This window comes from Mus caroli, chromosome 2 (genome assembly GCF_900094665.2).
Source record: "Mus caroli chromosome 2, CAROLI_EIJ_v1.1, whole genome shotgun sequence".
In the NCBI taxonomy this organism is placed as follows: Eukaryota; Metazoa; Chordata; class Mammalia; order Rodentia; family Muridae; genus Mus; species Mus caroli.
In genome coordinates, this window is record NC_034571.1 from 26263707 (window position 1) to 26284639 (window position 20933).

General features: G+C 52.5%; 2 protein-coding genes across 4 annotated transcripts in view; one reads left to right on the top strand and one right to left on the bottom strand.

Moving 5' to 3' along the window:
* Positions 1-1093: 1093 nt before the first annotated feature.
* On the bottom strand, positions 1094-14308 carry Crat (carnitine O-acetyltransferase). 3 transcript variants are annotated; one of them, XM_021156665.2, is made up of 15 exons: positions 13863-14308; positions 12378-12514; positions 11482-11745; positions 8606-8724; positions 7422-7475; positions 6533-6698; positions 6183-6357; positions 5435-5613; positions 4854-4954; positions 4528-4647; positions 4310-4432; positions 4082-4217; positions 3670-3732; positions 2625-2762; positions 1094-1950 (listed from the first exon to the last, which is right to left on the bottom strand). In XM_021156665.2, exons 2-15 carry the CDS (start codon positions 12402-12404, stop codon positions 1735-1737), a joined length of 1881 nt encoding a protein of 626 aa, XP_021012324.1. In that variant the 5' UTR covers positions 12405-12514; positions 13863-14308; the 3' UTR covers positions 1094-1734. The 3 variants fall into 3 exon arrangements, with proteins under 3 accessions (XP_021012324.1, XP_021012323.1, XP_021012325.1); XM_021156664.2 differs by lacking the exon at positions 12378-12514 and having other exon boundaries at positions 13863-14307; XM_021156666.2 differs by lacking the exons at positions 12378-12514; positions 13863-14308 and adding an exon at positions 13746-13847.
* A 297-nt stretch (positions 14309-14605) lies between these two features.
* Ptpa (protein phosphatase 2 phosphatase activator) overlaps positions 14606-20933 on the top strand; it is a 32252-nt gene continuing 25924 nt past the window's right edge. Inside the window, exon 1 of the mRNA XM_021186251.1 lies at positions 14606-14888. Within this exon, the coding sequence (XP_021041910.1) occupies positions 14858-14888 (31 nt within the window). The 5' untranslated portion in view covers positions 14606-14857. The remainder of the gene's footprint in view (positions 14889-20933) is intronic.

Below are 20933 nucleotides of genomic sequence, written 5' to 3' on the forward strand. Positions count from 1 at the left end.
GAGGACTGGGGAGGTCTGCCCTTCACGAGGCTTCCATATCCAACTCCACATGCATTGTCTGCCTCACTGAGGAGACCTCTGCCTTAGAAGAACTGCCTGCCACCAAGCTGATGACCAGAGGCCGTGCAGCACTGAGTGCGCACAGGCTGGCTTTCCCTTCCTGGCAGGTTATGTGCTACACCCTCTGGGTGGGGGTATGTGGGAGATGCACGCTTACAGTGGGAAGCCTGCTGAAGCAGCTGGATTATGACTTCTAACTAGTAGTGACCCCCAGGAGAAAGAATGTATTCTAGACTTCACATTACTGACAGTTTTTAGTTACAGTGGAGCTCAGCTCTTCTCTGTGGCCTAGTCAGAACTAGGATACATCCTGGGGAAATCTGGCTAGCCCCTGCTAGCACCCGGGCTAGGCAGTTCCTTTCTGTATACTTGCTGCCCTGGGATAGCTGAGGGATGTGTGAGCCTGGGTGAGCTGAGCCTCAGAGTCTTGAGCCCTTCCCTGCCTTACAGATGACTAATGTACTCTTGGGAGCCTGCCATTTAGTAGCAGTGACGTTAGCTTCTCTGAGGTGCTTTCATCCTATGTTGCAGGCCCTGCCTTAGGTGACCACAGGCCAGTCAGGTCATGGAGCGCTTCACAGGGGTGCCAGCCTCCCGGCCCCACATTCCAAGCACATGTGTACCCAGGGGCTTCCGCAGGACATGTACCCTCTAGCAGGTGTCAAGGTTGGGAACTCTGATAGTGATAGCTCCTCCAGCCCCCTTCCAGTCAGCATGTTTGTATTGACTGGGCCACTAGTGTGTCCCTGCTCCATTGCCCCTCCTGTTGAGTTCAGTGGAGGCCAGCTGCACCTGGGGTGTGCCACCCCAGATCCATAGCATTGCACTAACCATGGGACAGGAAGGTGGCTCATTAGGGTTTGGTGACATCCTTGCCTCAGCACCTCAGTTGTCACAGCTCAGCCTGAGGATGTTGTCTCTGGGAGCTTGCTGGCCCACACTGCCTGCTTGGATACAAGCTCCCTGAACCAGAGACAGGTAGCAAATGGCAGGGCCAGCCATCTGCCCTGCTCGCCCCTCAGCTGAATCAACGTCACCAGCACTTCTTCCCTTTATTGATCACCTGGCATAATCACATTATGCCACCATGACTGCAGCAAGAATCACAATGAATGGAAGCAAGAAGTCTGGGGCTCAAGAGTCACCAGAGTGTGGCAGCAGGGAGATGGCACCTTGAGGTGGGCTGGTGGAGGCTGGGCCTCAGCTGTCCCTTTGGCTACAAAGACTTAACCCTTAGCTATGGGGAGGTCGAGAGCCCTCATCGATAGATAATCCTCCCACTCCTGGTCCTTGGGCATTTACCAATGAAGACAGATTTTGGCCTGGCTGTGGAGATGACAAGAGATTGGCCAGGCTGAGGAAAGGAACTCTTCCCAGCCCCTGCTGTGAGAAGGGATGGGCTGGACTGGTTTTCTTCTCCGTGGTTCATGGAGTGGATGGTACACTGGGAACCTGGGCCTTAGTCTTGTTCAGCCTCTGGACTCAGCCCTGCACATGGACTCCGGCAGGTGCTAAGGACAGGGCCTGGAAGGCACTTGGCGTGGACGTTGGGGCCTTGCTAGAGAATGCTTTTCTGGCTCAAACTGGAGGGCACGGGAGCCAAGGAAGTGAGCCATGGCAGGTGTCCATCCCAAAGTGGGTTTGGCTGTGGAAGTGGCAGGTCTGGGCCTGGGCTCAGAGCTTGGCCCTGGGGTGGTTCTGGAGTAGGGTGCGCATGTCCAGCAGAGCTTTCTCCAAGTAGTGAGCCATGCGGGCTGCGTTGGTCTCAGCACAGCTGTTGTAGGCTGAGACGGAGAAGTTGATATGGGCCTCCATGGGGTTGTAGCAGATGCCATAACCATCTGGGACCACAGGTCCAAAGAACATGACACAGTCTGTCTTGGCAGGGACCTAGGGACAGCAGGAGCTAAGCTTTCACACCCAGGCCTGCAGTGGCCTCTCTGTGTCTACTCCTCTCCTGTGCGCTTCCCTTTTCTTCCCAGGATGAGCCTGCCTTCACATTCCTGGAGGGAGCAGTCCTCCCACTGCCCTCCTCGGGGCTCCCAGCACTGCCCCGAGGCCATGCCTGCCTCCTTGCCTGTGCTCCACAAGCAAGCCTGGGAGCTTCCTGGGACTGTGGCTTGTGTGGAGCTGTGTCCCAGCACCCAGCACCTGCCAGCTGGTACTCAGCAGGTAGTCAGTTTCAGCTGGCCAGTGAGTTAATGGAACATTCTCTCTCTTAAGAGGCCTAAGTCTTTCCACCCTTGTTACAGCAGTGTTCCTACCCCAAGCTCCTGCTTGGGAACCCACTTGGTGACATATGTGGGCCACATCACCGATAAGGTCCAGCTGCCAGTGGACTGTAAAGATTATTTATATTTTATGTGTGTGTGTGCCCAGAGGCCAGCAGAGGACATCCGATCCCTAGGATTTAAGATTACAGGTGATTGTAAACAACCTGATATGAGTGCTGGGAACTGAACCTGGGTCCTTTGGAAGGACAGCAAGTGCTCTTAGCCACCTCTCCAGCCCCTGCCAATGGGTTCTGTCACCAGCATCCTGGAGAACCTGAGCCAGTGGCCTACCTGGCTGGTAGAGAGGTTGAAGTGCATAGCAATGGCGTAAGAGGTGTCCATGAAGATGTCAGGCATGCTGACCAGGTCCTCGATGGCCTGCAGCTTCAGACCCAGCAGGTGCCGGTCAAAGGCCTCCCCTCGGATGGCCTGTGGGTAGGAGATCTGTCAGAGGCAGGTGCCACAAGGTCACAGGGCATCCCTGCCCTCCTCGGAACCCTGTGACAGTGCTGTCCCTTCCAGACTCTGGTCTCTTAGAACCATGAGACCAAGGTGTCTAGGTAGAATTGTCCTCACCTCCGAGATGGGGAAACCCAGGGTTAAGGAGGCTAGCCTTCTTCTGCCCAGGGAGGAGAGTAGTGCAGGATAAACATGAGAGCTACAGATGCATGCAACATGATCAGGGCTTGTGTATGCCATGGAACAGGGCAGGGCTTATACAGGCTATGTGATAGGTGGTGTCTGTCCATGTGTTTAACAGGGCAGTGTCTGCATAGCTGTGTGACATGGATGGGGACCAGTGTGCACTGCACGACAGGCAGTGTGTGCATGGCTTGTAGCATGGGCATGCAGTGATGGCCACACCATAACCTTCCTGGCTGTAGCCCCAACTGCTACAGGAGAGGTGCTGAGAGAGAGTGGGAAACACAGACCCAACGGCCTGTGCTCACTGTAATCATGGAACTGGGGCCAGGGGGGTTACTAGGATGACCCTAGTTGTACCCACTTTCAAATGGCATTATTTGGCTTTTTTGTTTTTTGTTTTTTTTCTGGTTTATTTGTTTCTGAGACAGGTTTTCTCTGTGTAGTCCTGGCTGTCCTGGAACTCACTCTGTAGGCCAGGCTGGCCTCAAACTCAGAAATTCGCCTGCCCCTGCCTCCCAAGTGCTGGGATTAAAGGCATGCATCACCACTGCCCAGCTCAAATGACATTATTAATTTAAAACAGATTTCCAGGTGCTCCAGAACTCTGGGAAGAGGCAGTTCTTAGCAGGAATGGACAGAAGGATGGACAGGACAGACAGGCAGGCTAAGGACAAGAGCAGGGCTCACTCACGCGGTCAGTGTAGGCTCGGTGGGCCTGCACAGCCTTCCGGAGCAGCTCCACCTTCTGCTGCTCCTAGGGGGGGAGGGGGGAAAGGAAGCTGAAGCCTTGTCCTTCCTTTCCCTCTCCACCTTAGCAGCTCGCTCTGTACCCAGCACCACAGCAAGTACTACATTCCCATCCCCTCATTCTCTGGAGCCTGGCACTCACTTGCATGAGTGGACAGAGACTGGCGTGTCTCTTACGGATACATGGTTTTGCCAGAAAGCTTAGAACTAAATTCATGGCTCCATCCTCTGTTAAGTTCCCTTTGCCCACAGTGGGGCTGAAATACCATAGAGGTACAATCCATTTGCAAAGAGTCAACAGGAAAGGAAGGAGAGGCCCTAGCTCAGTCTACACACCCTTGCTCTAGCCCTCTCACCGGCACTGTGGAGTCACCCATGCCTTTGACAAAGGCCAGCGAGTCTATGGAGGCTGAGCGGATGGTGTCAGTGCGGCCCAGGTGAAACATGCGCAGAGAGGCACTTTCATATGTGGCACACGCCTGCCCATAGATCCTGCGTGGGAGGTGGGTCTCAGTACGTCTCCACAGGGCTGCCTGTACCCCGCCTCCCCTCCTCGGTAGGGCAGGTGGTCGGGCAAGGCGCACCTGTAGTATGCCAGCTGTAGGGCTACCTGGATGAAGGCATCAGGGCTTAGCTTCTCGGACTTGGGGAAGTCCTTTCCAAAGTGATGGAACGTCAGCATCATGATGTCCAGGTCCTGGATCATGCTGGGGTGGCGATGCGAGAGGGAGGCATGGGTGAGAAGTAGGACCTGGAAGCCCTGTGGCTGGTCCTCCCCTAACAGGCCCAGCCCTGCACTTACATGCTGATGTTCTGTTTGGCCTTCTCTATGTCTTTCTTGATCTCAGGTGTGATGTTGAACCGCAGCTTCTTGGGCATTGGCAAGGGCACCATAGGAGACCGCACAAGCTCAGGCTTTTTTCTGCACGAGACAGGAAGGCCTAAGGCTCATGCTGGTGTCACTGAAGCCCAGGGGTGCCCCTGAGACTGAGGTGGGGAGGAGGAGTCCCTGAAGCTAGGGGTAGGAGATAGAGACACATTGACTCTGTGAGTAGAGAGTAACATTTCTCTAAGTCTGTCACCTGTATGTCACCAGGAACTCGGGAGTGAGGCTGGAACCATACTCACGTATACTCCATGACATGGTCCACAAGAGCAACTATGGGGGGCCCTTCTGCAGCTGCATGTTCATACACCATCCCACAGGAGCCGTCTTCTGCCACAATGAACTGTTGGTGACAAAGGACCCGTCCTGTCAGCCCGATTCCTGGAGAGGATCCTTGACCCATGTGCTTTCCGGGTGGGTCTCACAGGAAGGGCCCTTGAAGCCATCTCCAGTGCATATGCAGATCCACCCAAGCGTTCTATGCTCGCATATCTGAGAGCAGATGTCAGAGGCACACCCTGGCAGTTCTACTGCTCCTGTGTGTGAGCAGAGAGGAGACGTCATACCCAGAGTGTACCACACTGACTGACCCCAGAGAGTGAGCGTCTGCATGCTAAAGGCTCTGCTGGGGGGGTCAGTGGCATGCAGGCCTGGTAATGACAGGCTGCTTGCCTGGTAATTATAGCAGCATCAGCCTCCTCACTTCCTGCCTGCTTTACAAACAGGAGGCTGGGGACGCTGGGCCTAAGGGAGGCGGGGCAGGAAGTTCAAAGCTTCAGTGAACCAAGCTTTGAGGCCATGGCCCTGCCAGGTCCTCACTTGCCTGCAGTGTCTTGTCAAACCAGCGGTTGCCACTGTTGAACTTGCTACCACCGCCATGTAACATCTGGCCCGCTACGTGGTTTCGGTAGACATCATCTGAGACTCTGGGCACTTGCTTGTCCAGGCACACGGTGAAGATGCTCTTCTGTATGGAGTTCACCGACTCTCGGTTGACTTTGTCTGTAGGAGTTGGGTAGGTGTAGAGAGAATCAGAACTCATTGTCTCCTGCCCTGGGCACTTCTTGCCTCATGCCCCTCTGAAGATGGGGACTTCCCATCTTTGGGGCCTTCAGGGCGTGTGCAGAATTGTGAGTGCACAGTTAGTGCTGTGCCTTCAACAAATTCCTACAGGCATGCCCCATACTGCAAAGGGCAGGGCACAACACTTGGCACACTACAGACATAGAAAAGCAGAAGTCCAAGAGTCACATAGAGAGCTGACGTGGCAGTCCAGAATTCAAAACCAGCAATCAGACTCTGATAATGCCCATGGCCAATATAGGGCTTGATGGGAGTGGTTCTGGGAGCAGAGAGTGTACAGAGAAGGGAACCTCAGCCAGAACACTTGTCTAAATCCAACTTGCTACTTCACAGGGAGGAACTGGCTTTGTCAACCTGAGCCTTGGTTTTCTCATCTATAAAATGGGCCAGTATACCTGCTCCAGATTGAGGGTCCAACAAAGTGGTGGCTACCCCAGCTTGGGATGGGACCTATCTGGCATGTAAGGACACCCCTGCCCTGGAAGTACCTTTAATGAGGTTGTTGTAGGCCTTGGCCCAGGTGTTTCGGTGGTTGGAGGTTAGGATGCCAACAGGCTCTTTGTTGGATTGCAGTGAGGAATTCCATATTTTCTCTAGCTGCACAAAGATCTGATCTGAGGTGAGCGGTGTTCCGTCACTGTGGTACACATCCAGCTCGAAGAACTGTGACGCCCAGACAGGGAGAGAAGGGCTGACCTCAGGCAGAGAAGGACCACCAGCCTCTCCTGGCCTTGGCAATGGAGGTCACAACTAGTGCAGCACGGGCCAGGGAGGAGCTGGAGTTGGGCTGGGGCTGGGGCTGGGGCTGGAGCCCCTTAGACTGGGCATTGGTGCCCACCTGGTAGTTATGCACCACGGTTATGTGTGTGGGTGGTTTCTTTGACTTTAGGAAGTTCACCACTGAGTCCTGCTTGGGGCCGGGCACACGGCAAGAAGACAGGATCTGATAATACTGGTTCATGCACAGCGGCTGTCCTCCCAGGAACTCAACTGGCAGCGTCTCACTGTGGGTGGACACAGGAAGGGGCCACTGGGCAGGGTGAATGGGGAAGAGGCCAGGGTGGACAGACACCTTCTATACTACTTTGATCTGGGTGAGGGACTTATTCCTTGGTGTCGCCATTGCCACCAGCAAGAGCAGGTGTTATCAGGGTGTAAAGATGAAAATCTAAAAATCCCTGGACTTTTCAGGGATTAGAGTCCTGTTTATGAGTCACCTGCAAACTGCCTCCTTCTCCTTTATCTGGGCTTCAGTTTGTCACAGGTAACTGTGATCCATTTTGACTGGGATGTCAATGTCACTAGGAGAAGTCCTGGTAGCTGGAGCAGAGGACTTAAATGTCTCCACTCTCACTGATCACTGTCCTCAACCCCTTCCAAAGCTGGGCCAACAGGAAGTGAAAATGACGTGGGCCGGGGCTGGTGAGATGGCTCAGTGGGTAAGAGCACCTGACTGCTCTTCCGAAGGTCCAGAGTTCAAATCCCAGCAACCACATGGTGGCTCACAACCATCCGTAACGAGATCTGGCACCCTCTTCTGGTGTGTCTGAAGACAGCTACAGTGTACTTACATATAATAAATAAATAAATCTTTAAAAAAAAAAAAAGAAAATGACGTGGGCCCGCTAAGTGCCCGCACTGACACACTGGGTGCTCAGGGCTAGAGCACCTATAGTATTAGGCAGGTGTGGGCAAGGGTGGTATTCAGGTCAGGGTGGGCTACTCACTTGTCAATCATGGACTTGAAATCCAATACACCCTCGATGAGTTTGGCAGCAAACCTGGAGGATGAAGCAGAGATCTAAAGCCACTGGAGGACCCTGGGCCAGGGATGCCTGCCAAGTGTGGGAAGGACCTGTGGAATCAGCACTGCCCCTCAAGAGACATGGGCCTAAGGAGTTCAGAGTAGACCTGCAGCAGTGAGAGCCATCTCCAGTGGGGAGCGCTCCTGGCAGGAGAGGACCAGAAAGGACCTGGGTTCAGCAGTGGCACACTATGGCAGGATAGGAGGCAGGCGGTGACCGACTCCCACGAAGGGCCAGCTGGCCTGAAGTATTCCTGATTGGAGATTCAAGGGTACCCTCCAGGGCCCAAGGATCCCAGCGGCCCCTTTCTCTTTCTGAGTCTTCGTGTCCCCCTGACACTAGGGTCAACTTCTTCCTCCTTGGGCTATTCAGGGCTTCCTGCCTCACACTAACCATTCCCCAATGTTTGAGGCCATCCCCCGTCCCAGTGTGGATGGGTGAAGTAAGATATGTAAAATAAAGATACTTCATCTAGTATGTGGGAGAACCCAGGCTGAGTCCCATCTGTAACCAGAAGCCCTGGTCCCTTTATTAGAGTGTGTGTGTGTGTGTGTGTGTGTGTGTGTGTGTGTGTGCATGTATGTGTGTAGCCCAGGATCACCAGACCACTGAGCCCATGTCTTTCTTCCTTTCCCCTCCTAGCTTCTCTCTGTTCTTGCCCTGGTCTCTTTAAGAGAAGCTGGTGCCAGTAATGAGTGGCAGGCTCCTGGGCAAGAGATCCCTGCTGCTAGTATTTTTATCTCTGGTAGGACTGGAACAGGGGCCAGGGCAGGTGACATGGCTGAATATGGAAAAGGGGACTGTGTATAAAGGTCACTGTGTGGCCAGCTGAGCAGAGTGGGAGGGACTCAGGGCACGGTTGGAGGGTGAACGATTGCAAAGCCCTGGCACGAGAAGCCTGTCCTCTTGACTTGTGTCCATGGGAGATGGTCTCCTCACTGCTCTGAGCCTCAGTTTCCCCATCTGTAAGATGAGGCTGTTGGTGAGATGAAAGCACAGGGCCAAGGCCTTTCCAGTTTCCTAGGGTGCAGATTTGAGGGTTCTGGAAACACACAGAGCCCTGTCCACAGGCACTGCCCAGCCTTGCACCAGTCTCAGACACTCACCGAAGCTGACCCTGTAGATCCACAAAGTCCTGCTTGGGCAGTATCACTCCTGGACTGGAGTAGATGACCACAGGCTGGCGGAACTGGAGATAGGCTGTCTTGAGCCACCACTCGGACAGCTGCACAAGGACAGAGTAGAGCTGATCAGGACCCCAGACACTGCGGACCATCTCCCAGCGAGTGCTGAGGTTCACAGCCCCTTCCCTCCCTTCTTCAACATCATCTTCCCCTGAGCCTGTGCGATTGGTACTGCCTAGAGAAAAACCTGGGAAAACAACTCTAAGCAAACTTGGCCAGGGAATAAACCAGTGAGCAGCTTTCCTCTTGTTTGGTTCTGTGTGTATGTGTGCTGCTGAGGCTTGAATCCACGACTCCACACACTCGCTAATCAGCTCACATTCCGTCGCTGAGCGTTTACTTTATCTTACAAATTCCCTGTCAATGATTATAATACACTAGTAAATAAAACACATGCCTAGATATGTAGAATAAAGCACAAGGAATGACATGGAAGAAAAAAGCCCCAGCAAGTGGGCTTCCAACCATCTACAGCTGGGAATTGTCCAAGGAGCAGCAGCCTGCAGCAGGACTACACACTTGGACTGGTGCTCCTCACTCACCTTAGACTAGGAGGTGGACACTGGCTTTCATCTCAAAATCAGGGCAATCCTAAGGGGCAACCTCACTGAGAGGGTAAGTTATTTAAGAGTAAGAACATGCGGTGGGTCATTTTTCTGCCCCATGGATCAGCCATGGGCATGGTGTGGACAGTACTTCAGCCTTTTTTGTGCTCATTACAACTTACAATAAGTAGTGTTTGTCCATAACTTCCACATATCCCCCTTTGCATTTTATTTTATTTTACTTTACTTTACTTTTATTTATTGGTCTCACTATGTATTATTGGCTGGCCCAGAGTTTTGCAGAGTAGGCTAGCCTGTGTCGTCTCCCATGTGCTAGCCATGCACCACGATGCTATACCCTATGTCTTAAAGGTTCCTAGACCTCCCCGTGTGCTCCATGCCCGTCCCAGTCAGCAGCAGAACGGATCTGCGTCACATACATTGACTAACCTGTGGCATCGAGCCACTCACCCAGGGTCCTTGGTAAGAGACAAGGGAAGGTGACTTGCCATAGGCAGGGAAGACATGTGACTGCCACCTACTGACTCATAGCCAAGGACTGGGCACTGAGGCATGCAGGCCTTCTGTACATATCGGGGTCTTCCTGAAAGCTACTGTGAGGATGTAGACTTTGGTCCACCTCTCTAGGTCTTAGCTTCTTCAGTGGTAGGAAGCGGACAGACAAGGGTGTGCCCTCTCATGCAGGCACCTTCACACCTACAGGGATTGCAGGCTACAGTTTAGACAAGGGGAGAAGGTGCCTCCTGCCAGAGGCAGCAATGCTTCAGGGCCCTGCGATGACCCAACTCTAGTCAGGGCCTTTGGCTTCAAAGAGTCCTTGGCTCAATGAAGTCAGAAAGCTACTGGATCCTAGAATCTCTAGGGTCTTTTTTTTTTTTCTGTTTTTGGTTTTTCAAGACAGAGTTTCTCTGTATAGCCCTGGCTGTCCTATTGTCCTAGAACTCACTTTGTAGACCAGGCTGGCCTCGAACTCAGAAATCTACCTGCCTCTGCCTCCTGAGTGCTGGGACTAAAGGCGTGCGCCACCACACCTGGCTTCTAAAATCCTTTTAAGGCCAGCATTCTGATTTCCATAGTCAAAGGCCCTGACCTGCTAAGGCTTGGCAAATGCTTGTCCCTAATAACTCCCGCCTAGTTCCTATTTCCCACCTGTGACTCCAGACTCCACTGAGGTCCATCAACCCCGGGCACTTTCCGTTTCCCACTGCAGTTGGCCCAGACCCACAGCTCTGTCCCCGCAGAGTCTGTGTCTACTGATCCCACCAGCTCATATAAGCATATGCATTTACCCATCAATTATATGGTTAAAACTTCATCTAGAGTTGCCTTAGGGTCCATGGGAACAGGTATTTAGACGAGACTGAAATACTGAACTCCCAAGGGACTTGACTCTGTGGCTCTTGATATCTGTGGGGCCTGAGGGTGACTTTTTCACCCAGCTGTCCCCTATAGCCAGCTTTCTTGAGCTTCATCTTGGTAACCTTCTTCCCAGTTGCTTTCAAAAGGGCGCTTCCCACCCCTCAGTCCCACTGTATTAGCAAGTGCCATTGGCTGTCTTCCAAACAGCATTGGACCTCATGACTCCCTGTCTCCTTGTGCCAGGCCTAGGCACCAACACTCCCCTCCAGGTGAAGGCCTCAGCCTCATCACTGCCCCTGGCTCCTGCCCAGCAGCTTGGGCTCTCTTCCCCCCTTAATCTTTATGTATCCTGTGAATGCAGAAATGTGTACCATGTGCCAGTGTAGATGTGTTTTATAAATTGAACAAATTTAACTGATTAGACCCAGAGCCAGGAACATGTTCAGCAACCGCAGGCTGTCGTCCCACCAAGCTTAAGTTGCACTCCTTCCCTGACCGCCCATCCTGCTCTCAACACACTCCAGCCCAGGCTCTATCCCAAAGCAGGCCATATTGCGGCTTCCTTTTCCTCTGCCCTTTCTCTGACAGACACTGCCATTCATAGCTCTGTCTCCTTTCCCCTCAGCCCTGAGAGTGGAACCCAGAGTCTCATACATGCTAGGCAAAAGTTCTACCTCAGAGTCCCAGTCCCAGCCAGCAGCACCTTTTCAAAAATGTTCATGTAATTCCTCTGCTGAACATGACCTCACCTGCTGATGCACCACCCTGCTTCCCAGCCTTCTCCCCATGCCCCTAACTAGGTACCAGCTCTGGGGGTGTTCTGGGGGACCCATGGCCCCCAGGCAACTGCCAGGATGCTGCCACCTCACTTACCCAGTTCTCCATTTTCTTGGCCCTGCGCTCCAGTCCCTTCTGTAGGCGTTCCCCTACGCCCCCTGAGGTCTGAAACTCATCCACCAGTTGCTTGGTGTGAGCCCATTCTTCCTCACTCACGATGGGCTGCAGTGCCTTGAGGTAATGGTCCAGGGATTGCTGAAGTGGGGGCACAGGCAGTCTTGGCAGTGCATCTTGGTGGGCCTTGAAGCGACCAGAAACCTTCATCAAGGAGGAGGGCTTGAGGAGGCCCAGGGGTTTTACCTGTGGGATGCAGAACAGCCTACTCATTCTCTCAGACTGAAGCACAGCTCTTTCCAAACTACAGTCCTAGGCCTTATATGCCATCCCCTGGAGGCAAAGACAGCTTCATGGGTGGGGCCTACCCTAGATGCCCAGCCCCCAAGGTACAAGAGTACCGTCTCTCAGGGGCCTATAGGTGCAGGAAGGCTAGGAAAGGGTGGGGGTGTGGATGAGTCATATTATTGGGGTGGCAGAGGTAAGGGGACCTCCCACCTGTCAGGATGCATGAGAGAGGTGGCAGCTGACTCTCTAAGCAAAGCCCCCCATGTCTCACACACATACACACACCCACAACCCCCCCACACCCCGCTTCCTGCTTAAGAAATCAGAGAGAACTGGAAATGGGTAAGCTGGTGACAGCACCTCTGGGGGAGGCTTCAGCCTCTGTGCTTTCTCTCCACTGTGGGGCGATGGTGAGGGGTGTGGGCAGTGCTGCAGCAAGAGAGCTGAGTGGCCTGGCATGGAGGATGAGAGGTGGCAGAGAGAGGCAGGAGAGGGAGTCCCGAAGACTCTGGAGGTGGCAGAAAGCAAGACAGGAAGGGCCCAGGCTGCTGGCACAGTGGCAGGCAAGCGGCAGTAGCGCCATTCCATACCTTCTCTCTCTGCTGCTCGTCCTCCATGGCAGGACTGAGGATGTGAGCCCTGTCTGTCTGCCTGGGCTGGACCTCTAAGCCTAACTGTGCTACCAATTGGACGAGCAGAAACTAGCAAGAGCAGCCACCTGCCTGGACTGGAAAGAGAAGACAAGATTCACAATTCAGGCGTGAAGGGTCGTGAGGCAGTAGCCACTGGCATGGTAGCATCTAAGGCTGGAGCAGTGGTAGCTGTTGGGCTGCAGATGCCGCTCTGCCTCTCCCTAGCCTCCAGAAGAGGAGGAGTAAGGCAGGTAAGTGGGCTGGAAGTAGGTACTGAGGTAAGAGGAGACTGGGAGCTCTCTCCTGTCTTCTTTGGATGGGCCCAGTTCCAGAGAGGCAAGCCAAGAGAGGTATTAAAAAAATCCACCTGTCAAAATCTTCATAGATCTTTTTGATGTGGGAAAACTTGGCTGGAGGGTGGAAACAGGCTGGCCGCTAACCTGTGGCCCTGAAATCAGCCCTGCTTGGGAATGGTGCAAGACAGGAGATGCCAGGGAAGGGCCACTAGTGGACAACCAACGATTGCCACACACCTGCCCAGCTGTTTCCCTTCCAGACCTCTGGGCCTTTGGTGGCCACCCCTCTACCCAAACCTGGTTTGTTTGTTTTTTCTAAATGAGTTCTGGATCATCCAGGTTGGGATCAATAGTGGGGAAGATACGCAGGGCAGCAGTGCTTTCGTGCTTCTGCTGTGAGTAATAAGCCAAAAGACCCCATCTGGGCTCAGTTTATTAGCACAACCATGGGATCTGACTGCCTCCTTGTTTCAGTCTCCCTAGCATTAAAGTGCTTATGCAGTAAGGTGGTCCCAGAGGATGACGGAAGGCAGTCTGTTGGATGTGGGATGGCTTGTGAGGAGGGTCTCAGGTGCTGCCAGGACTCTTAGTAGAATCTCAGTCTTAGCTGCCAACCCAGTGTCTGACAGGGTAGTCCAGTTCACAGCTGGATAGACAGCCTGAATCAGAGAGGACAGGAGCTCACCATTAGGATAGCTGCTGTAGATAAGGATGGTGAGGGGCAGCCTGCCACCTCCTGCCTCCTCCTGCCTGTTTGGGGGATTTTCAGTATTAGTCTCCACCTGAGGTTCTCTTAGCAATATGCAATGGGGAGGGTGAACATCTGATCAACTCAAGGAGATTGGGTAGGCTTGGAGAAGTGGCTCTAGTCGGGCAGAAGCATAGCCTTGGGCTGAGCTCTCTAACCAGTAGCCCCGACAGGTGTCTGAGTCCGAATAACTGGGAGCATGAGGGAGGAGTGGAGTGGAAAGGTACAAAAGACTTGAACCTAGGTTTCTCAGTCTTCTTCTGGATCGAACCCACCCCTTACCTGGTCTCCTTTATCCACCTTGCAGATCGCACCCTACCAGCCGGTCTGAGGTTTTCTTGACCGTTGCTGGAGGCCCGCCCGTCTTGTCCCGTCCATGGCCCTGCTGGGCGAACTCACCACGGTTCTGGCAGCAAAGGCTAACATCGTCCCAGTCTGTTTGCGGACACTCGGTCCGCTCCGCCCCTCGCGCTGGGTAAAGTCTGCGCCACTGCTGGGGTGCTGGGGTCAGTGGGTTCGCGGCTCCGGTTCTAGGTTCAAGGTCGCCGAGTCACTGCCGCTAGCCAGTAGAGGCGGCCCCGCGGCCACCGGGCCCGGCGGGCTGCCGGTGGGGCAGGACTCACGGGGCGGAGCTTTGGTGGCTCGCAGTCCCCCGCCGCTCTCCCCGATCCCGGGGTGGGCCCAAGCCGGGGAGTGGCCGCAGAGGGCGGGGCTTGCGGAGACGGACCTCTAGCTCAGCCGTTAGCAGCCCGGCTCTGGGCTCCCGTCACGGGGTCACAACGGTAGGCGCTGTCCTGCTCGTGCTCTCCGCCTCCGAAAGCCACCTTAGCTGTCGAGGAGGTCACGTGCGTTCAAGTCTGACTGGTGTCCTTGAACGTCACTCTTGGAGTGGCAGGAGAACACAACTGTTGAATGGGGACTGTCTGATTGCTTGGGTGGAGACATGCACAAAGAAGATGACAGGTGGCCTTGCTCCGCAAGAATACTGCTGCCATACCTATTCCCTCCATCACCCCTCACCAAAATAAGCAAGCAAACAAACAAACAACAAACAAACAAACAGAACCCGACGCCCCGCACAAACATGGCTGCCAGCGCTGCAATTGGCTTGCAGACGGCAGCCGTTAGTGCGCATGCTCCTCGGCGCCCCGCACCAAGATGGCCGCTGCCTCGGTCCGCGCGGCCGCCGCGAGACGGCCGTTGGTGGGCATGCTCCCTGAGTGCCTCGCACCGGCATGGCTGCCGCCTTCGCGCGAGTGACTGTAATTCTCGGCTTCCGGCCCTAGCCAGTCAGCGCTCATTTCCCTGCTGGAAGCTTGGCGGAGCCCGGGAGAGCTGCGGGGTGAACGTTGAGAGGGACCGGCGAGCATCCGCTCCGCCTCCTCACGGAGAAGATGGCCGAGGGCGAGCGGCAGCCGCCGCCAGGTAGGGCGGTTGGAGGGCCCGGGCGTGCGGGTGGGAAAGGGGTGTGGCTCGGGGGTCCCCCGAGTCTGAGGAGCTCCGGGGACGGAGGAGGCAGGGCTGACGGCCTGGGCTGCAGGCGGGTGGCGGGGAGGGCGACCGGGCCCGGGCGGGCGGGCAGAGCGCTGCGCAGGGGAAAGGCTCTGGACCTGGGGGCAGAGTTGCCTGGGGTCCGGGCGAGAGGGATCCAGGAGGCTGCGTTCTTTATGAGACTCTGCTCCGGTGGACCTGGGCCTCGCTCGGACGCCAGGCTCCTTCGTGCATGCCCTGCCCACCCTGCAACTCTTCCCTCCCTCCGTCCCCCTCCTTCCGTCCTGCGGGCTTGGCTCTGGGGGTTTCAGTATCTGCAGTTAATTGAGAGAAACTACCCACGGTGTCTGAACCACTAATTTTAAAAGGCTTGTTTGTACAAAATGAGAGGGTTGGTGGCATCGTCGTCTGTAACTTTTATTTACACTGTGGCCTCGTTGTGGTCCATCTCAAGTAACTAGGGCAGAGACAGAGGCCAGATGCTCCAGTAGAGACCCCCTTTCCCGGCGGAGGAGAAAGCAGTTTGCTGACACCGTGTAGTTAAGAAGGACTGGAAAATTCTTACAGCGTGGCTAGGTTGGCCAAACTCAGCTCGTACTTTGATAGTGTTTGATGTACCTTCCACCACACTTCCTTTTTTGTGACCCCAAAGAAAGTTTCAGGAGGAAGAAAATTTGAAAATCAAAAGAAGTACCATTTTTGTGGCGTGCCCCCCCCCCCCATATATGAGCACGTGGAATTCAAAACCAGACATTTATTTTAAGTTATACAAAATCTCTATGAATGTGTCTTTTTTGTTTGTTTTGTTTTTGTTTTTCGAGACAGGGTTTCTCTGGGCAGCCCTGGCTGTCCTGGAACTCACTCTGTAGACCAGGCTGGCCTCGAACTCAGAAATCCGCCTGTTTCTGCCTCCCATGTGCTGGGATTAAAGGCGTGCGCCACCACTGCCTGGCCTTATGGATGTGTCTTAATCGACTTTAGTGTTGACATCAAGAGATAGTAGCTAGCACTCGGGAGGCAGAGGCAGGCGGATTTCTGAGTTCGAGGCCAGCCTGGTCTACAAAGTGAGTTCCAGGACAGCCAGGGCTACACAGAGAAACACTGTCTCAAAAAACCCAACTCCCCCCCCCAAAAAAAAAAAAAAAAGAGTAGCTATCAGGCAGGCAGACTCCTTTTGAAATGAGTGTCTCTGAAGATGAATAGGGAAGGGACATTGGGGACCAGAACCTATGTACTAGAGGGAAAAAACAAACAAACAAACAACCTCAGGAAGGTTGTGGACATTTTTGAGTTAACCAGACTATATGGCAAGTCACCATATGTGTCCTTTAGTAGACTGAAATTGAGCCACCCGGGGCTCAGTAAGATTGCCTGCTGCCAAGTATGGCAGCCTAAGTTCTATCCTGGGAGCCCACGGGTGGGAGGATGGAACTGACTTGAATGTTGTCCTCTGACCTCCACTCACATGCTGTGTGTGGCTCAAACACACACACACAATTTTTAAATTTAAAATGAGGTTTATCAAGCTTTCCTCATGGAGTTGTGGTTTGTGGGTGGTCTGATGTGAGCAGAGTGTTTGGGTGTGGTGAGTACTCACTGGATGCAAACATGTCACATCTGTCATATATGGGAGGTGATAAATCCAGCACACTCTTGGGGGCGGGGGGGGTTGTGGGTGGGTTGTTTGTTTGTTTTTTGAGACAGGTATGGATGTGTATCTCCAAATGGCTCTTTCCATTTTCTTCCTGACATCCCCAGACAGGCTCTGTTCTCTGTACTTGCCACATATCTAGAACTTGTTTAGGACTAGAACTCACTGTACAGACCACACTGGCTCAGAAATCCACCTGTCTCAGCCTCTTAAGTGCTGGGATTAAAGGTCTGCACTGCTGTATCCAGCTTGTGCTTTTGATACAAGGTCACTGGGCTTGGCTAAAAATCACCTTAATAGCCAAGAATGACTTTGTGTGTCTGATCCTCTTGTTCCCCCCACCCCCCTCCCAAGAGCTGGGGTCACAAATGTGGGTCACCATGTTTAGCTGTTTTGTTTTGAGGCAGGGTCTCACTATGTGCCCAAGGCTGGCTAGAGTTGGGGTCCTTCTGCCTCCACCCACCTAGTGCTGGGCTGTAGTGATGCTCCCCGAGCTCTGCTCAGCGTCAGCTTCTGGGCTACTTTTGGGTTTTTTTTTCCCAAGGGTCATTTGTAAAATTCCTCGTGTTATGATCTTAAGCTGTCAATGCAGGGATCCAGGGCCTCTGAGTTCCTTGTCAGAGGCAACCTGAGACTGGAGAGGCTGTGAATGTGAGCTCTGTGATAGTCCTGTCTCTGAAGGCTTATTTGCTTTGTTTGTTTGTTTGTTTGTTTGTTTTTGATTTGGGTTTGTATTCTGCCAACTGTATTTCTACAATGGCATGCTCTTGCCTCACAGTGATGTACTGTTTTTTGGGGGACGTAGCCTGGAGGCCGTGTTCTCCGTAAAATAATGTCTGGAGGGCAGTGTGTTGCAGGGAATAGGTCCTGTGCAGGAGGACTGGATCCTGGTTGGTTTGCAGCTTGGTTATTTGGGATGGGGAGGACATTTCCCATAAAATGTGTCCCCATAAACTGTCCTTAGCTCACCAGGCTGGCTTCAAAGCTTTTTTATTTAGCGTCTTACTTCAAGTAGCAATTTAGTTTTTCCAGGGGCCTCAGATGGGTCTGTGGGAAAAGGTGTGTGGGGTGGGAGGAGGAAACGTTGGGGCTTCTGGACTCCACCCAAATGACCTCTCCTCCCCTGCACTGTATTTGTGGGTTCTGCCAAGGCTGGGGAACTTCTCTCTCATTCCCTAGCCTCCTCTCAGGTCTCCATGCCCTGCCCTTCTCCAGGCAGGCTCCCATGTGCAGAGCGCTCCAGGCCCCTGTGGCTTTTTCTGCTTGTAGCTCTGGCTAGGTTTTACAGGAGGGCAGCAGGGCCGGCTTCTGTGTCTCTCACCCTTCCTGACGGTTGCAGTTCTAAAGGAGTTGCTTATTGAACTCCCACAGCTCCAATTGCAGACTCAGGCTGAGGCGCTCGCAGCGGGTGGGTTTGGGATTCTTTTTCTCTGTGTTAAGGGAGGTGTGTTCTTAGCCAAGCACAATCATTCCAGCAGTGTGTAAATGCCTTCACTAAGCATCAGATACACAGAGCCTAGGAATGTCCACAAGCTAGTCTGTAAACTTACTTAAAATAACTGCGTTTCCAGACTTTGGGGGACTGTGGAAAACATCATTTTAAAAGTAGAAGGCGGGCTGGTGAGATGGCTCAGTGGGTAAGAGCACCCAACTGCTCCTCCAAAGGTCCAGAGTTCAAATCCCAGCAACCACATGGTGGCTCACAACCATCCGCAACGAGACCTGGCGCCCTCTTCTGGAGTGTCTGAAGACAGCTACAGTGTACTTACATATAATAAATAAATCTTTAAAAAAAAAAAAAAAAGTAGAAGGTGCTTTTAAATTGTGCTCTCTAGAGATGACCGGCAGAGTTTTTCTGTCTAATCCTTTAGAAGAATGTGAGTTGTTTTTATAAGAACAGGATAATAAAAACTGCATTTTCTTCACCTGTTAGTATGTAGATGTTCTTCCTCTGCCTGTAATACAGATATTTATTTCTTTTAAAAGCTATGGGAGAGAGGGGGGCTGGAGAAATGGCTCAGCGGTTAAAAACACGGACTGCTCTTCCAGAGGTCCTGAGTTCAATTCCCAGCAACCACATGGTGGCTCACAGCCATCTATAATGGGATCTGATGCCCTCTTCTTGTGTGTGCGAAGACAGCTACAGTGTACTTATATAAATAAAGTAAACAAACCTTTCAAAGACAAAAACAGCTTACCCCTTCCCATGCCTTTAATCCCAACCAACACTTGGAAGGCAGAGGCAGATGGATCTCTGATTTGAAGGCCAGCCTGGTTTACAAGAATGAGTTTCAGGACAGCCAGGACTACATAGTGAAACCCTGTCTGGGGGGGAGGGGGGGGGCGGTATGAAGAAGCTGGCTGCTTGTGCCTGCAATCCTGGCATTTACGAGGCTGAAACAAGAGCATTGCCGAGACTTCTAGGTTGGTCTGGGCCGTATAGTGGGTTCCAAGTCAGCCTGTTTGAAACCCTGTCTTAAAAACACCAAAACAGGCACTGGAGAGATGACCCAGAGAGGTTCAGAGACTGGCTATTCTTTCAGAGGGCCTGGGTTCTGTTTTTATTTGGATCCTTCTTCTCGCCTAGTTAGCTGTATATTCTCGAGGACTCTGCAAACATGGATTCTGCCAACTGTGGACCAAAATGCAGGTTCTTTTCTCACCGTCACTTCAATGGTATGGTATGAAAACTACTTACGTGGCATTATACTGTGTATTAAACATTGTATAATCTTAACATATAGAGGAGACTATGTGAAGGCCATACATATTTTATACATGGGACTCACTCGTCTGAGGAGCCTGCCACTCTGAAGGAGCTGGAGCAGGCCTTCCCCGTTACCAAGTGGTGACTGTCCTTGCATTTCAGGTCTTGAAGTTCTGTGATCACCATTTTGATATGCTACTTTGTCATTTTTCATTCAGTTTAAAACATTATTTGTCTTGTGATTTCTTTCTTGGTCCAGAGGTAATTTAGTGGTGTGCTGCATACTTTCAACATCTGTAGAGTTTCTTTTCACATATCTTTTTAAAAATTATTGATCATTTGAGATCATGCACTCCCAATTCCCCCGTGTCTGCTCCCCCCATCTCCCCTGACCTCCTTCTCCCCAAAAGGAAAGGAAATAGAGCTCATTTTGTGTTGTTCACATACTCACTGGAGCACGAGCAGACTTCTCTTGGCCAGCCCCCCAAGGGAAGGAAGGTGAGTCTTTCTTGGCCAGGTGCACCCTGGCCATCAGCCATCAACACTGATTACTTTAACCACCTGGAGGAGGGCTTCTGGTTCCAGGTGAAGGGAAATAACACCGTTCTCCTCTAACAGCAGAGATGCATGAAGCTGGAACATGTGCGCACAGTCTTTGAAGACTAAACATAAACTGCAGTCAAATCTTTGAAGGAAAACCCACCAAGTGCTATCTATGTACTGTGGGCACACCTTTATTCCCAGCTCTTGGGGGCGGGGTGGGGGGTTGGGGGTGGGGGGGGGGCAGAGACAGGTGGAGCTCTGTGAGTTCAAGACTAGCTTTGTTTGCATAGACAGCCCCAGGCCAGCCATAAATAAATAAATAAAACCCACCAGAGAGCTGTTAGCGAGTTGGTGTGTGAGGCTCCAATCCCTTCATTTCTCTGTTGCCAGCACCACATGGCAGGCAGCTCACAACTATCTGTAACTGGTTTCGCCTGAGTGAGCAAAAAACTCATACACATAAATTAAAAATAGATCTTTTGGGAGTACAGTTTTACTCATTCACTTTCCACCATGGCAATAAATGCCTTAAAACCAAAAACCAAAACCAAAACAAAAGAGCTCTAATAATAACAAACGAAACGCAAAAAGAAGCTGGGCATAGTTGGGCACAGCTTTAATCCCAGCACTAGGGAGGCAGAAGCAAATGAATCTCTGAGTTAAAGACTAGCCCGGTCTACAGAGCATAGTGTGTGTGTGTCTGCGCGTGTGCATGCATGCATGCGTGTTGTATATATGTGTATACTAGGAAATGGACATTTGGGGGACAGGGCTAACAACAACAAACAAGTAAGAAGCATGCTGGAGGGCGGGAGAGATGGCTCAGTGGTTAAGAGCACTGACTGCTCTTTCAAAAGTCCTGGGTTCAATTCCCAGCAACCACATGGTGGCTCACAGCCATCTGCAATGGGATCTGATGCTGTCTTCTGGTGTGTTTAAAGACAGCGACAGTGTACTCATATAAATAAAAATAAATAATTACTTAAAAAAAAAAAAGCCGGGCGTGGTGGTACATGCCTTTAATCCCAGCACTCGGGAGGCAGAGGCAGGCGGATTTCTGAGTTCGAGGCCAGCCTGG